The sequence below is a fragment of the Oxyura jamaicensis genome, chromosome 2, assembly GCF_011077185.1.
Source record: "Oxyura jamaicensis isolate SHBP4307 breed ruddy duck chromosome 2, BPBGC_Ojam_1.0, whole genome shotgun sequence".
In the NCBI taxonomy this organism is placed as follows: Eukaryota; Metazoa; Chordata; class Aves; order Anseriformes; family Anatidae; genus Oxyura; species Oxyura jamaicensis.
In genome coordinates, this window is record NC_048894.1 from 65,278,882 (window position 1) to 65,294,486 (window position 15,605).

At 43.9% G+C, this 15,605-nt stretch overlaps 1 protein-coding gene across 3 annotated transcripts; it reads left to right on the top strand.

The window, feature by feature from the left end:
• Window positions 1-1,539: 1,539 nt before the first annotated feature.
• LOC118163011 (CX3C chemokine receptor 1-like) lies at window positions 1,540-13,146 on the top strand. Of its 3 annotated transcripts, none has more exons than XR_004748780.1 (3): window positions 1,540-1,664; window positions 2,947-3,018; window positions 12,042-12,163. XR_004748780.1 is itself a non-coding variant. In XM_035319468.1 (3 exons), exon 3 carries the CDS (start codon window positions 11,499-11,501, stop codon window positions 12,561-12,563), a length of 1,065 nt encoding a protein of 354 aa, XP_035175359.1. In that variant the 5' UTR covers window positions 1,540-1,664; window positions 2,947-3,018; window positions 11,485-11,498; the 3' UTR covers window positions 12,564-13,146. The 3 variants fall into 3 exon arrangements, 2 of the variants coding, with proteins under 2 accessions (XP_035175359.1, XP_035175360.1); XM_035319468.1 differs by having other exon boundaries at window positions 11,485-13,146; XM_035319469.1 differs by lacking the exon at window positions 2,947-3,018 and having other exon boundaries at window positions 1,574-1,664; window positions 11,485-13,146.
• Window positions 13,147-15,605: the final 2,459 nt, after the last annotated feature.

A 15,605-nucleotide genomic window follows, 5' to 3' on the forward strand; every position in this document is an offset into this window, starting at 1 on the left:
GGAAGGAAGGAAGGAAGGAAGGAAGGAAGGAAGGAAGGAAGGAAGGAAGGAAGGAAGGAAGGAAGGAAGGAAGGAAGGAAGGAAGGAAGGAAGGAAGGAAGGAAGGAAGGAAGGAAGGAAGGAAGGAAGAACAACAACAACTCATGCAGTTGTCAGAAATTTATACAAGAATGTTTGCCTGGTAGCTTGCTGCATCACTCAGTGAGCAAACAGCTCAGACCATGTGGAAGATGCTCTCCACCTCAAAACTCCATCCAACTCCAGCTGTACGGGGGGTGCCTGGGACCAAGTTTGCATGGCCCCAGCCAACATGCTGAGCATCCTGTGTATCTCCTCCCATGTGTCACAGATGCAGGCTCCAGCAGTGCTACAGAGTGCAGAAAGGTGTCAAAACTGAGTCATGTCACTGGCCCAGCATTTCAAACTCCCATGGCACCCAGGTGGACGCGATGCCTTGCATCCCCACAATAACACAACACACAGCTTCCTGTCACAGTGCCTGGAAATGTGCCACTCATCCCAGCTGGGGTGCACTGCACTGTGTGCTAAACCACAACTGCAGGCACACCCTTAACACAGTCCTGAGCATTGTGTGTGCCCAGGTCTGGGGACAGAAATGCTCCTTGATTAATGAACTTGCTAAAGCTTTAAGTTATCATACTCCTCCTATCCAGTGGTCTGCAGGGAGATGTTATGCTCAAAACCTTATTTGTGGGCAAAGAAGCAGCATGTATAGGTAAAGTCAATAATTTATTGTGAGTTTAATGCCAGTCTCAAGGCCTCCCGTGCCTGCACCCTTGTGTCCCCAAGGCTTGTGGCCCCTGCTCATCATACCAGATCTATATTTCTTTACACTACACCACTGTGACAGCTCTAAACCACCTCTTTCTGCATAGAATAACTGCTCATTACTATCTGTACAAAAGTGTAGTTCTACTACACAGATAAACAAAAGTAAAAGATATTAGCCATAGACACCCAGTCAATTGGAGGAAGTGCTGCAACTGCTAAACCAAGTAAAAGAAAGCTGCCAGTAGGTCAGCTAAGTTTAGGCAAAGTTGGCCTGACAAGCCTCGGTACAAACTCATTGCAAACCTTATGACCAGTGACTCGCAATGGTAATTTTGGGGCAACAGTGGTTACCAGGGGCCAGTGTGCAGGAGAACCCTCTGGAGCAAAGGTACCACCACACTGCCCATGCTCCCAGTCACCACCCAAGCTCCCCCCAGCCCCTGGCATCTGAGACCATCCCCAGGTCTGAGGCTTGGTCCCTTCCATCCCCTGGTGCAGTCCTGGGTGACCCACACCCTCAGAACAAAGGCCAGAATTTGGATGAAATACCCCCAGCACCGTGCACCCAGTTGGGGTGAAGATGAGAAGATCCCAAGGGATTACTTCTCTCCTCTGCAATCCTTCTGTAGGCACTTTTGCCCCTCTGACTGGCCATATTCTGCTTCATTATTTCACAACATGACAGCAGGACCACAGTGGGTACATTAATACTCTCAGCTCAGCCCTGAAGCTCAGCCCAGGAAGCTGCCCTGCTTCATAGTTCAGGTTTCATAGAGCAGGCAGAAGCACTAGAGAAGAGGAAATATACATTTGAAAAACCATCAGGCTCAGCCTGAAGAAAACATTGGTTTTCAACGCAACTATGAATTAAGGTAAGAGACAATATATTTCACCTATACTTTGCCACAGCAGGATGATAAGAAGTGTTGTGTCATGAACTTTGGGAAGCTCTTCATTGCTTGACTCTGGGAATCTAAGTGATACTTACTCTGGGTATAGATGAAGTGGTGGAAATGTTTACAAACTGTGCAAGTAGAAAGGGGAACAGTTTTATTAGTCAAAGCAGATGAGGGCAGAGACATTTTACTTGGTAGCTGTTTTTTTTTGTGGCATCTTGTGGTGAGAGGAATATTCAACCCTACTAGAAGTCCACAAGGTTAAAGCAAAACCCTGACAGGTGAATAGTGTGTAGCATCAGCACAAAAGGATGGACCAAGAGGATAGAGCCCTTCTACTTCATTAGATGCTTTTTTTGGATGTCTGCAGGGATTTCACAAACACTGCATTTGCCAGCATTGGCAAGCACTTGCCAGCACTGCTTGCTTTTGGTTTTGGTCAGCGAACCACCACTGCAAACATCAATGATGATCAAAGACAGCCCAATACAGTATTTTGGTAGAGACAATAGCTAGTGTTTAATGTGGACAGACTGACAAGGTAATGATATGACAGAAATCCTAAAACTTGAGAAACCAACTTTCTTTATGACCACATTACTTAATTTCTCTGTGATTCAGCCTCTTTCCATGGGAAGGATGTTGCACAAAGGTGTCTGATCATTTTGGTGAGACATTTTGGTAATAAAGTTGCAGCAGCTTATTAAGTACTTGTGTGATATAAATATAGATGCAAAAACAGCAGCTCCCAAAATCTGGTCTGCTGCGACAAGCTCTGTGTGGAGGCAATGCAGCCGGAGACAGTGAACTGGGCAACAGGATAAAAAAAAAGAGAGCACCTGAAACGAATTACAAAAGTTTGGGCAGTGAAGAAAAAGTCCAAAAGTAGGAGGAAAAGGCTAAACTTGGACAAAGTGAATAGGAGGAGAAATGGTGAACTGGGAGGTTGGCCAGAGGATAATGCAGTTTTGCCAGGGATCATTTCATCTGGACACAGTCAAGGGATAATATGCACTGCCCTCTAAAAGGAGGATTGGAGAAGATGATTTAACAGATCTCCCATTTCTGGAGAGCATTCTCAGTTTTCTCAAGGATGACATGGCAATGTGATATTATTAATAACAAAAAGCGAGGGGCAGGAAGTAAATAGGCACAGCAATAAAGGCGGCAGGAGGATGGAGCCAGTGGTAACTACAAACAAGCATAAACAGGGCACACCACTATAAACAATTGTCTGTTTTTGATGTTCCTTCAACAGAAAACACAAAGGAAATTTGAATGCCACTTAAGAAAGGAAGGCCTGGGGAAAAGAAATACTGAGGGAGACCATGTAAGGGAAAACACAGGCAAAATGCTCAAGTTGCATGTAAAAAAATAGAGAAATAGCATTACAAGCAACTGTCTAAACGGAAAAGCCAAATAGGGAAACTACCAGGCTAGAGGAAATGTTTGTAAAGCAGATTTTCCAAGAAAAAGGTGATCCTGGCCACCACTGTCCAGCCAGATGACCACCCTAGACTGCCTCTGCAGTGGGCATCTCTTGGAGGAAGATCTTCCCTCTTCAGCTCTGCCACTGTCCTTGGGGGCTTCTTGGGCAGCCACTAGCAGCCTCCATCACAGTGTTGTAAGGCATTTGCAAGGATATAAGTGTGGTTCTTCCAGCCACCATGGCTAGCTGGGTGCATTCAGTATGAGTCTTACACATTTCTCGTACTTTCCCATCCTGTGGCAGGTCCCTGGGGGCTGGACACTGCCTGGAAGCTATCTGAGTTTGCAGAAGTGCAGCATAGCACCCTAACACCCATGTCCGTGGATCTGGTCCTAGCATCAAAACCACAAAATTGCGACCCTGAGAGACATGGGTGAAAAATTCAGAACCATTTTTTGGTGATCTTTGAACCTCAGTTTTAGGACGCATGGTCTACACAGGATCATACTATCAGGCCATATTCTCCTAAGTGCTTAAAAAGTGCTCAAGTCATCTCCAAAACTGATATTTAGGGCTGTGAGCTCTGTAGGGCCAGATTTCTAGAGGTACTGATGCTACCAGAGGTTCGGACTGATGCCTTGTGGTGTTTTCAAAAGCACCCCAGTGCTTAGCTCCCATTTGAGGATTATTTGAGTCAGTGATGGCATACCAGGAAAATGCCTTGATATACTTATCTGCAATATCTCGAGCATCTTGCTCGAGAGCATTTACAGGTCATGTCCTGAAAGCTGAGCCCATATCCTGCTCAATTAAGGCCATATTCATTTATGTTGCTATCTAAAGAGTAACAGCAGTAACAAATATGCTCAAGAAAATCACCGGAGTTTTTGTAGAGCAACCTAAGGATATAGCAGGACCAAAACACCCTGTGAATGGCTTTGAGCAAATTTGAAGAGAAAGATGCCAGGGAGCAGGTGGGACCCATGGCACCCTATCTGCATGGCCACAGCCTCAGGGATGCTTTGTCCTCCCTGGTGTTGAGAAGGAGCTTAAAGCATTACAAGACTTAAAGCTTTTATTATAAATACAGCAATAACCACAGGGGCAAGCTGCCATGGCCCCAGCAAACCACACACAGCCTCAGTGTTTTTGTCCCTCCTGGGCAGATTGCAGCATGTCTTCCTGATGGAACAGAAAAACAAGCTAACAAGGGGATGTGGCTGGGGGCAGGATGCCTCATTGGCTCCAGGGCTCAGTCCAGTTCATTGTGAAGTTAACACAAACATCCCAAATTAGGCCCTTGGGGAGGCCAGCTGGGTGGGGCCACAGTATAAGCATCTCCAGCTCTTGTTCAAAATAATACCTCTGTGGTTGCTCTGAAGCACAGCTGGTTAAAGTCTTCACCACTGGCAGACAGTAATAGCTCCACATTTCTGTTCTTTTCTTTTCTTCTTTTTTTTTTTTTTTTTTTTAATCAAAATACATCTTTTTCTGATGCAATGGACTAAGCTGGGTTGTGCCCTGGATTCTTGCTGCCCTAAAGTTATCTCCAGGTTAGCACCACTCTCAGAGCATATTTGAGAAAGCACTTCACTTTCCAAAGCCTCAGGTGAAGGTGACAGAGATCCTGGACTCTATACTATCCTCTCCTGTCCAATCCAAACCTGATCTTTTCAAACTTTTTTTTTTTTTTTTCCTGAGAATTACGGATTTAAATTTATAGATTTACATGCTTTTACATGTTTCTCATCTCTAGCTAGTGGTTCTAATTTAAAATTTTAGAAGCTAGTGCTTCTAATTAATTTGTGATGGTGGTGTAAAAACTGTAGAAACTGTAGAACTGATCTGGGGAAGGAGCTTTTTTTTTTTTTTTTTTTTTTTTTTTCCTCTCTCTGACCTAAATGTCAGTGTTAAGGTACTACAAACTTCACAATATTCTGGCTTACATTTATCTTCATCAGAAGTGGTTTGACCAGCTTCCATTTCCAAGGCCTTTATTTTTTAATTAAAATGCCCTGATTTTTGGAAAACACTCAGCATTCTTCCCCTTGAGTTGGAAAATCTAATAATGAAGTGGCCTAGATCACTACTTGCTTTTAAAAATCTTATCCTTAAAGCCTTGGGGGGAATCTCCTTAAAGCACCCAAACTGATAAGCAAGTAACAAGCTTGCAGAACTCTGCCTGGCCACAAAAATGGTCCAGCTGAAAATAAATCACTGACAAAAATGAAGAAATATCAAAGAAAGGAATTTCCTCACCTTAAAGCATCAGAGAAGGACTGTGGGAGAAGGGAGCAAGGATGCATCTGAGAGTGTCCCAATGGCTTGTTTGCTCTGCTTCCCTGCCCATCAGAGGCTGTAAGACTTTATCCAGGCCCCCTGTGCTGTGCTCCTCCACCATGTCTGGCTAAAGCCTGCTTCCCAGACTGATCTCTTGATGGAGAGGCCCTCAGCTGTACAACAGTCCCATTCTCCTGCTTAAAGTTCCAGTCATGCACCTTTCACTGTTAAATATGTATATCTGATTTCCGGTTTGCGTGTTTCTGGTGTGTACTGCCCAATGTTAGTTTATGGTACACCAAATCCCACTAGATTAGCAAGACTGTTAACAAGAGCAAAAGTGACACCATTTTCACTTCAATACACTTTCTTTCCAAGAGTTCAGCAGACAACAGTGAATTTTTCACTGAGAGGACTTCCCTCAGCCCATTCATCACCTGAGTGGCTATACCTTTTCTATACTTTCTTCACCTCTTATAATTTCGCCACCTGAAGTATGCCTACAGCCCTATTAGCGAGCTCTACAATGGTAAAATCTTCCCTCCTTTGCTCCTTCCCATGTAGTACAGCTGTGAACACCCAAAGATCGCATCAGCTTTTTGTACTGAAACATCTAGCGGGGCACTCAGTTTCAGTGTCTGCCCATGTTTGCTTCAGGGTTTCCTAGTGAGTGCACCCCCATGCTCCAGACATGGTCTGTGGTGTTCAGCCCACCTGCATGTAACTTTTGGCTACAATAAAAGCCAAGGTGAATCATCTGAGAAACCCCAGATTACTAAGAGCTGGTGGAATCACTGTGCAATTCTCTAGTATTTTAATCACTTCACCCTACTAGCTCTGATTCCCAGTTGTTTTCAGACCACTGAAACATTTTTGAGTATGTACTCAGTTCTCACAGAGGCCTCAGCTCTGGTTAGTGCATTGCCCGCACATCTGCGCTTTGTTCTGGGTGTTATCTAAACCACAGTTAGAGGTGTCTGCAGCAGCCTGGTGAGTGCATGGTGGATGCACTAGGTTGGTTAAGAGTTTCACCAGGACTGCTAGTAAGACTTTTAGCCCACTTTCCTCCTGTTTGTTTCTACCTAGAGCTTGTTAGTTCCCTTAAATTCCATGTGTGTGTATGCTAGAAGTGCCATGAACAGCTGTGACACTTCATTTGGAGGTAGCCAAGGACATCCCCGTGGTCTTGCCAAGAATCACTGGCAAGTGGGAGGTTGATGAGTGTGGCTATAACTGCACACAGGCAACAGTGCTTATACTTGGGCAGGGTGGTGGCAGCTCAGATCTAAAGGTGACAATGGCAAATGCACCCATGGGGTTTCGCAGGGGTCCCCACAAAGCCTGCCAGCTTCCCTGGACCAGCATCAGGCTGAACTGCCAGTATAAAGCTCAGGCCTGCTGGGCTGAAATCATGACCTGTTTGCACGAGAAAAGCAAGTTAAGTCAACCTCACCCAGAAGTGCTGGCTAAAGTGTAAAAATCTTGAGATTTGAACACTTAATCAGCATATTGTGCAAATCTGAAGCGTAACCCTCTGGCAGAAATCTGGTTTGTTTTATTTGTTGGCTGCTTTTCAATCAGTGGCAGCAGAGGCATCATGGAAAGCCAAAGTGCTTGCAGACCTGGCTCCTTGGCAGAAAAGCTTGTAACATGGCATTAGGCTGATAATGAGTAAGATCAGATGTGCAGAAAAGATTTTGCTCTTGTGTCACCCAGCTTGATGCAAGGGATATTTGAAGGCTGAAATACAACTTCTGTTGTTTAGGGGAGTTTGTGACTCTCTCACAATTTCACTTCCCTATGTGTTACATATAGTGCACACGACACAGATTGTCTGGGAATAGCTGTGTTGAGAAACAGGGTTTTCATCCTGCCTACTATTGTCTTTTAGGCAGCTATAAGCATTACTGAAAGCAGAAGTCTTTGTTGGGAGTAGGGTACAAAGCTGCTGGGGAAATGGGGAAAAAGAGAAAAGTGGTTGTACAGCTCCATGAGAAGCAGAAGTGAATCTACTATTTCCTGTATTCAGCAAAGGAAAATGCCTGGCTGAGAAACATTGCAGCCATACCATCCTTACTTGGTATCCTCTGCAATCTTCAGTTAACTTTTTCCCTTATTTAAACATTTGTCATAAACACAAGAGAGAAATTTGGGTTTAGTCAGACAGTGAGATATCACATGCATGGGATGGTTTGTGCAAGGCTGACAGAGGACACCTGGCCAGGAAGGATGAAGGGTGGGCAGAGTTCGGATCCTCACTCGAGTGCAATAAAGTTTTAGTGCAAGATGCCTATCTGACATGTTGTTTGTTTGTTTGTTTGTTTGTTTGTTTTGTGAGACCTTTGGTTGGTTGCAGCCCACCTGTTGGGTGATATCAGCTTAAAATGAGGAAAGTGGTATCAGAGGTGCTAAAAGGATATGAATGTACAGTTGGATGGATACCAAATCCATCAGATAGAGAGTGAACAAGATACAGACTGTGACAGCAGATTTGGATGCTGCCAATGTCCCCTCCTGCTGCTGTATGTGCTACACAGGATCTTACCCTTTCCATCAGCAGAGGTTCCATGGGTTTTGCAACCACCCATTTGAAGGTAGAGGAAATAACTTGCTATTGAATAAATAAATTATCTCCACCAGTGAGCTCACCAAAAAGCACTTCAAGAAAAACCCCAGCCCAAGTTAGGTTCCTCCTTACTTCAGTAAGGCCAGGATTTCATCCTGCACCCCTGTGTGAGTGCTCTCCCATGAAGAACTGGCCCAGTCTAGGCTCAGTTTTTTCTCCAGGCAATGCCAGTGGAAGCAGCCTGTGCAGAAAGCTACCAGCCCTGAGGGCTGTCCTGTGGCAGAAGCTGCATTTCCTTACAAGTATACTTGTACACATTTCCTTACACCTTTCATGTGTCCAACACAACTTATCAGCATGCACGAACTCATACAGAAATCCTCCAGAGGAACAAGTTACCTTTCTGTACATGAACTCAGGGAGCAAGCATGGGAATGATGAGCATAACTAGAGGCCCTCAGAGAGGAGACAGTGACACAGTGGAAGATCCCTCTCTCCAAATGATTAATTTCTGAAATTTCTGATTTTCTGTCTGAAACAGCTCACACAGCAGAGATGCTGGGGCACTTTGCAGCAACATTTTGGCCTCTGTCCTGATTTGTTGCAGAATCAAGTTAGGAAGGGAATTCTGGAGGTCTCTGGGCCAAAACCCTGCCCAGAGCAGGGCCAACCAAGTTTCAGACATTTCCAGGAATGGAAATCCCACAACCTCCCTGAAGCCCTGTTCTTATGTTTGACCATCCTCACAGTGAAAATATTTTCCAGCTAGTAAGTATCATGGCTATTGCCTCTTATTCCTCTGAGAAAAATTGCCTGCTTCACCTTTACAGCTTCTCACTAGGTAGCTGCAGACAGGAATACCTAGTGAGAAGATTGGGACCTTGGGTCCTCTAGCCCTCTCTTGTTAAGGCTGATCAAACCCACCACTCAACTTCCTCTAGTACGCCAGGTGCTCCATCCCCTGACCATTCTGGTAGCCACCTACTACTGCTCCCCATTACATCAGTGAAGAACCAGCTGTGGAGCATATCGGCCCATAGGGCAGGAAGGACGCTCTGGCACTGTGCAGATGGGTGCAGTGAAATCTCAGTGGCAGGGAGAAAGTGGGCTGGCTTAGTGACTCATATTCAGCATGAGAGCCTTTGGTGCACCCCTGACACTTCTTTTCATTTTAAAGGGACATGCTGCAGGCATTTAATCTATGAAGAGGTGAAAGAAAATGTCAGGATGAGAAGGCAGAAAATGTTGGGCTGTTTGAATTTTATACTATGTCTCCTGCCCATTTCTGTATTCCTTTACACAGTAGATAAAGCAATGTCTGGGCAGACACAAAAAGAGATGGGCAACCTCTCACCCATCTCTGTAGGCAACACTGATTAGTTGTCTCACCAGTATAAAATTAAATTATTGCTTTACTATTCCCACCAGCTTTTGCTCCAGCACCTAGCTAGGGTTTTCCTCTCCATTTCCCTATAATTGTGCACATCTCCAGGAGCTGATGAACTAAACTGGGCTACAAGCAAGGAGCCGGATAGCCTTGCAGACAGGCTCAGCTCCCAGCTGAAGAGGCAGCGAGAGCTGCCCAGCCTGTGGGTGTGCCTACCGGATGCATACAGCCATCCCCTGCACCATGCCCATGCCTCAAAACAGCCAGCACTGAGACAGCCCTTCTTCTAGCCCATTTTTCCTGTGCAAAACCACAGATTATTTTCTAATGACTATGGGCACTTTTCATTTAAATTCTGGGGAGAAAAACTACGCTTTGAACTTTCAGAACAAGACATCTTATAACAGAGTGTGTGTTGCCAACTGGCACAAAAAAATCCTTTGAGAAATGACTACTAAATGAGACGTCAGAACTTCACAGTGCACACTACAAACAGCACTCTAGCAGTGAAGCGTTAGGAGAAAATGTCAGTAGAGTCAGAAGAGCCATCCACAGGGGAGTTTGTTGTAGTTACTACTACATCATAAGAAACTTCTTGGGCAAGGGCTCTAACATACCTCAGGACATTTTTACTTCATGCTTAGCACTGCAAGGCTTATTTAAACAGAGGCTGTGGAAGTTACTGTGCTCAGTGAAACACGGACATGTAAGCTGGGATTCCACACACTTTGCTCCAAAGGTCAAGTTATAGACCATTGGTGTCTACCACTGTGCCTATGCTCTCCTCGCAGTCAAAGGGGGTTTTATCAACACAATCAGGAGAGTCCAGAAAGTAGTCTGTCTGTCTTGTCTTAAACCAGACTTGGTCCAACCTGCATTGGATCAGATGCACTGCTCTTCACTGGCTGTACTGACTATATCTCCCAGTAGCAGGAGATGTAAAGCATCCCAATTAGATACAGCGTAGGGTCACTAAACTGAATCCCACCTTTGTAGTCATTGGGTGTTCCTGTAAGAGGATTGCAACACTGTGACCAAGGGGTAGTTATTAGCTGCAGCTTTGTTAACACTGACCTTTTCTTTCAGTTTCAGCTTTAACAAGTGTTCTGGCCATGCGGTCATGGCCCTGGGCTTCTGCACAGCACATCACATTCAATTTCCCTTCATTTCCTACAGAGAACACAAATAACTGATACTTACAAGTTCTTTACCCAAGCCAGGGAGCAGACCTAAAGCAATAACATATGCACTCCTCTAGCAATTTTGATTGCCTGCTAACAAAAGTCTTTACAGAGACTTAACGTCACATCCCAAGGGAGTGCAGAGGAATGGTGGTTGCCCCAAGTTTTTGGATCTGCAAACAAGCAAGCCCAGAGATCATGCATCCTCACTGCATACACTGTCTGGGTGCAGTCTAACCTTGTGGCTCCAATGTGACTACCCTGCACTCAAGGCAGAAGCACTCACATTATGCTTTGGCGCTTGAGGAAAAGTGTCAATACAATTTCTCTTCATTTGATATAAGAGGATTTTTTTAAAAAACTCATCAAAGATATGCTTGCTCCCAATGGATGTCCCAGTGCAATCTTTGCTTCTGCTGCATAAGCATAAATCTGCTCAGGCATGGCCAAGCTGGGCGTCTTACCACACTTCCACCCTGGGGTTAACATCTGAGGTTATGCTCAGCTCTTGTTGATGCTGACAGGCATCGCGTGCTGATCAGCAGCTACATTTAGACTATCGCTTCCTGCTGAACAATGCCCAGCCAACTGGGAGAGTGCCCATGCTTCTCATGCTGTGATGCACTACTTGCAGAGCTCAGTTGTTCAGATGTCACTTTGCTGCTACTCTGCTGCTCATCTGCAGAGAAGGGTCTTATTCAACAGCCTTTAACATTTTCACTTATTTCTTCTTATACTAAATAGTTAATTTTCAGTGAAGTACATATAGCAGAAAAGTCTAGACTTATCTCAGTAATCTACCATCACCTCCACAGTCATACAACTCTCACTAGGCCAAATTGTGACATTATCCCAAAGTGTGTGTGTTGGTGAGGTTTCTCAGTATTGCACCATAGCAGATGCTGGATCTCTAACAATTTTCTCTTTTCCCTTGTCATCCATGTCGTCTTTAGCCAGAAAATTCATCATGGCAGAAGCATTCCCAGAAGTGACAACAGAATACACTTATGATGAATATGCTTTTACCTGCGATAAAACTGACATCCAGGAATTTGAGAAAATATTTCTGCCGATATTTTACATTGTTGTGTTTGCTCTTGGCCTCACAGGGAATCTCATGGTGGTTTTTGCCATTTTGAAAGCAGGAAGTAAAAAAAGCATCACTGACATTTATCTTCTGAACTTGGCTGTCTCAGACCTTCTCTTCGTGGTCTCCCTCCCCTTCTGGGCTTCCAATACAGTGCGGGGATGGACCCTTGGGAATATCCCATGCACGGCTGTTTCTTCACTGTATTATATCGGTTTCTTTGGGGGAATGTTTTTTATCACGGTGATCAGTATCGACAGATACTTAGCTATTGTCCGGGCAACGTACTCTCTGAAATCCAGAACCATGAAGCAGGGCTTTCTGATAACCTGCGGAGTATGGGCAACAGCAGTTTTAGTTTCAGTGCCACATTTTTTGTTTTCCCAGCTGTTAGAAAATGACTGCATTCCTGTGTTCCCCCAGGAGCTGGAGAACGTCTGGCCAGTGTTCTGCAATGTGGAACTGAACACCATAGGCTTTCTCATCCCAGTCTGTATCATATGCTATTGCTACTGTGGGATCATCAAAACCCTGCTGTCCTGCAAAAATCAGAAAAAAACACGAGCCATAAAACTGACCTTGGTTGTGGTGGTTGTGTTTTTTCTCTTTTGGTCCCCCTACAATGTGCTGATTTTTCTTGAGACTTTAAAGCACTATAAGTTATTTGTAAACTGCAACCAAATTAAATCACTGGACTATGCAATGCACCTGACTGAAACCGTTGCTTTCAGTCACTGCTGCCTCAATCCTCTTATCTATGCCTTTGCTGGGGAAAAATTCAGGAAATACCTTTACAGTGTTTGCTTAAAGTACTGCCCATGCCTGTGCTTCTGTGGGCCCTGCAGTCGCTACCAGGTCAGCTCTTCAGCTAGCTATGCAGAAAGCGCTGTGAACAGCAACATTACCCTGAACACCAGTGACCAGGATGGAACTGTCTTCCTTTGAAGTGAGAATGCCTCCTGTAAAGAAGAAATTTATGTAAATTTATATAAATAGCCTTCTGCAGGGCTACCCATCACCGAGAGACTGCCATCACCCATGGGAAAAGACCTATGACAGCACTGAACTACTGACATGCCTCTGGTTAAAGATTAAATATTCTAAAATAGTGATTTTTTTTTAAAAAAAAAAAAAAAAAAAACAGTACCATATGTCAAGGCTGAACACTGAATTGAATCAAGAGAGAGAGAGAGGATAAGTAGAAGCAAAAGCAGCACCCTCTGCCCAGAACAGAGATGGAGAAGAATTTAAGGATAGGAAAATTGTTACACAGTTTTGCCATCAACATTTTTGTGTGTATACACCTGCAGTGCAAATGTTCATAGACCTTAACTCCTATTTTAAGGAAAGAGAGGTTTCTTTAATGAGTGGTAGCTGATTGTTAGCAAAAGAGAATACTTTTGTTACTGTATCTTGAATTATATCTATATGGAAGTGATTTGGGGGTTACTGATTGCAACAAATGTTTTACCTGTGCTTTTGTACCTAATAAAATCCTACTGTTAAAAAAAAAAAAAAAAAAAAAAAAGGAAAAAAAAAGTGTTCTTTCTGAATATGCATTTCATGCCAACAGTACACTCAGTGTTCATAGCATGCAATTACCAGAGAAAGGACTGTCCTTAAGGGTTTGGGACCTGACCCAGAGCTAATCTGTGCCAGCAGGCACCTCTCCTGATATCTGTGGGCAGAATTTGGCAGAACCCCTCACTCAGCACCTCCTCAAGTGCTCTGCTGAGCGAGGGCCTTCCAGGTTAGCAAATGGACACGAGCACACGCTGGGACAACTGGAATTGGGGTTATGGGCTGGAGTGTCATTGTGTTTGGCCATTGTTTGCAGTACTTGGTAAGTGCACGCTTCACATCCATGCTCTGCTTGCCCTACCTTGTAAACACCAACTGTGTCTATATTATCACAAAAACAGCTTTGGGGGCAAAATAACCACTAATCCATGCTGTCTGCCACAGCCTTCCTTAGCCTTTGTGGCCTCCCTCACCACAGTTGATTTTCCCATGGAGACCTTCATGTGTACCCAGATTTAATGTGTTACAAAGGACATATTTACTACGTGCACTCAACAGCACCCAAATATCTTTTTTTTTTTTTTTTTTTTTTTTTTTTTTTAATCTTGCAATACTTTGGGGGTGGAAAACATCAATCAGACAAGATAATGGAGAGTCCTTTACCTTGGCCTCCCTGGAAAGCTCCTGGCATTATCTGCCACAAGGACAAGTGGGCTTTTTGTAGGACCTGTGGGCTGGAGTTAAGTGTATGAAAAAAGGACTGTTGCTGCCTGGAAACCTGAGATCACCATACAAGGAAAAATCAAGGACCAGTCTTATAAAATGAGTCCATATCAATGGGAACTATGTTTATACATCGATGGAACTGACAAACATACCAAATGTGATGAAATGCTTACTGAGTAACACAAAAAAAGTTTTTCCTGAGTATTGGTGGGAGGAGTAGGCCCTGTCTTTCTGGACCTCAACGACACCATGTTTTTAAGAAAGCCTGAAGGATAGCCTTTCCATTCAGTAACTGAGTAATTTTCCACATACATCAATTCAACAAATATTAAATATTCATATTTTTTGGGGGGTACTGAATATTTACCACAATCTACAGCATAATAGTGCCTTTTCATTTCATGCCCTATATTAGGTGTAAAAATATCATACACACTCAACTTCTAAAATTTCAGCTGTCAGTGGATTTCCAGACTCCTGACCTATTGGATAAGATTAAGTGTAGCTTAAGCATCACTTGAAATTAAAGTACTTTTCAAAGTTCAGTCTGTCTAGGCAAGGAAAGTCCACCTGCCCCCACCCCCAAGCAAGTGATTCCTTGTGGTGTTTTTAAGAAATGCTAAGAAGTGCAGACAGAAAGAGGAAGGTACTCAAGACTAAACAAGAAGTCATCTGCATGAAATCAGCCTAAAGAGAGTTTATTGCTAGAGTGAGTACTGCAATCTCATTTTTTTTTCAGTCTTTGCTTTATTTTTCAGGTAATGGTAAGCTACTGAGTGGGAAGAGTAAAAGGCGGTTTTAAATATGACCCATGCACCACTTCCAGAATGAAAAGTCCAAGCCTGAGCTTTTGGCCAGCTCTCTAGGAAATCCTGCAACTCACCAACACGCTATATTGCAGCATACACACCTTGAAGATGTGTCATCCCCAGTAGTGCAGACTTGCTACTGTGGGTCAAACTGCTTTGACAAGTCTGGGCAAGTCCACACTGTGCAAAGTGCATGTGCAAAAATCCCTCACTCACCAGCCCAGAGCTCCTGTTGACTACCTGCACTTTTTCTGTCTTCTTTAAGACACTGTGCAATGCAGGGCTTTCAAGGATTGTCAGCATAATATCATCATTTTTATGCCATGTATTCACAAGTTCTTATATAGAATTTGCTATTTATGTGCAAGGCCTATTTGCTCAGTTTTTGAGCATTTGTGTGAGGTTAATAGCGTCAAGGGGGTTTCCAGACATTGGTCTCTGCAACACAGAACTGTTGTAATTTCTCCTCAGCGCAGAAGTGGTAAATATTTGAAAACTCGTTATAAACCAGAATCATCATTTTTGTTTGGTTTGCATTCACAGGAAGAGCTCTGTTGCAATTGCCCCTTAAAACATTCCAGCCTCCATGAACCACATCAGTTCCCTAGGTTTCTGCTCATCTTATACATTGCGCTCCTGAAGGTATTCTTTGCACCATTTGAGCCTAACTGAAAGCCCGCTGGTGTCTCTTTAAGTCCCTCCACTGGACTTTCAGTTAAATGCAGCCTTTATTCAGAGACACGACTTCAGCTTCTGCAGCAGGAAACTGGTGTTACCTCCCCATCCTTCTCAATAGTTCAGTCACCAACTATTTGGATCTACATGCTGGGATATGCAGGCAACGGAGAAAAGCTGCAGTTCCCCTACAAAAATTTTGCATTTAGCCCTTAGATGCTACGTTAAAATTAAAACCAGCAGCACCGTAACGCAA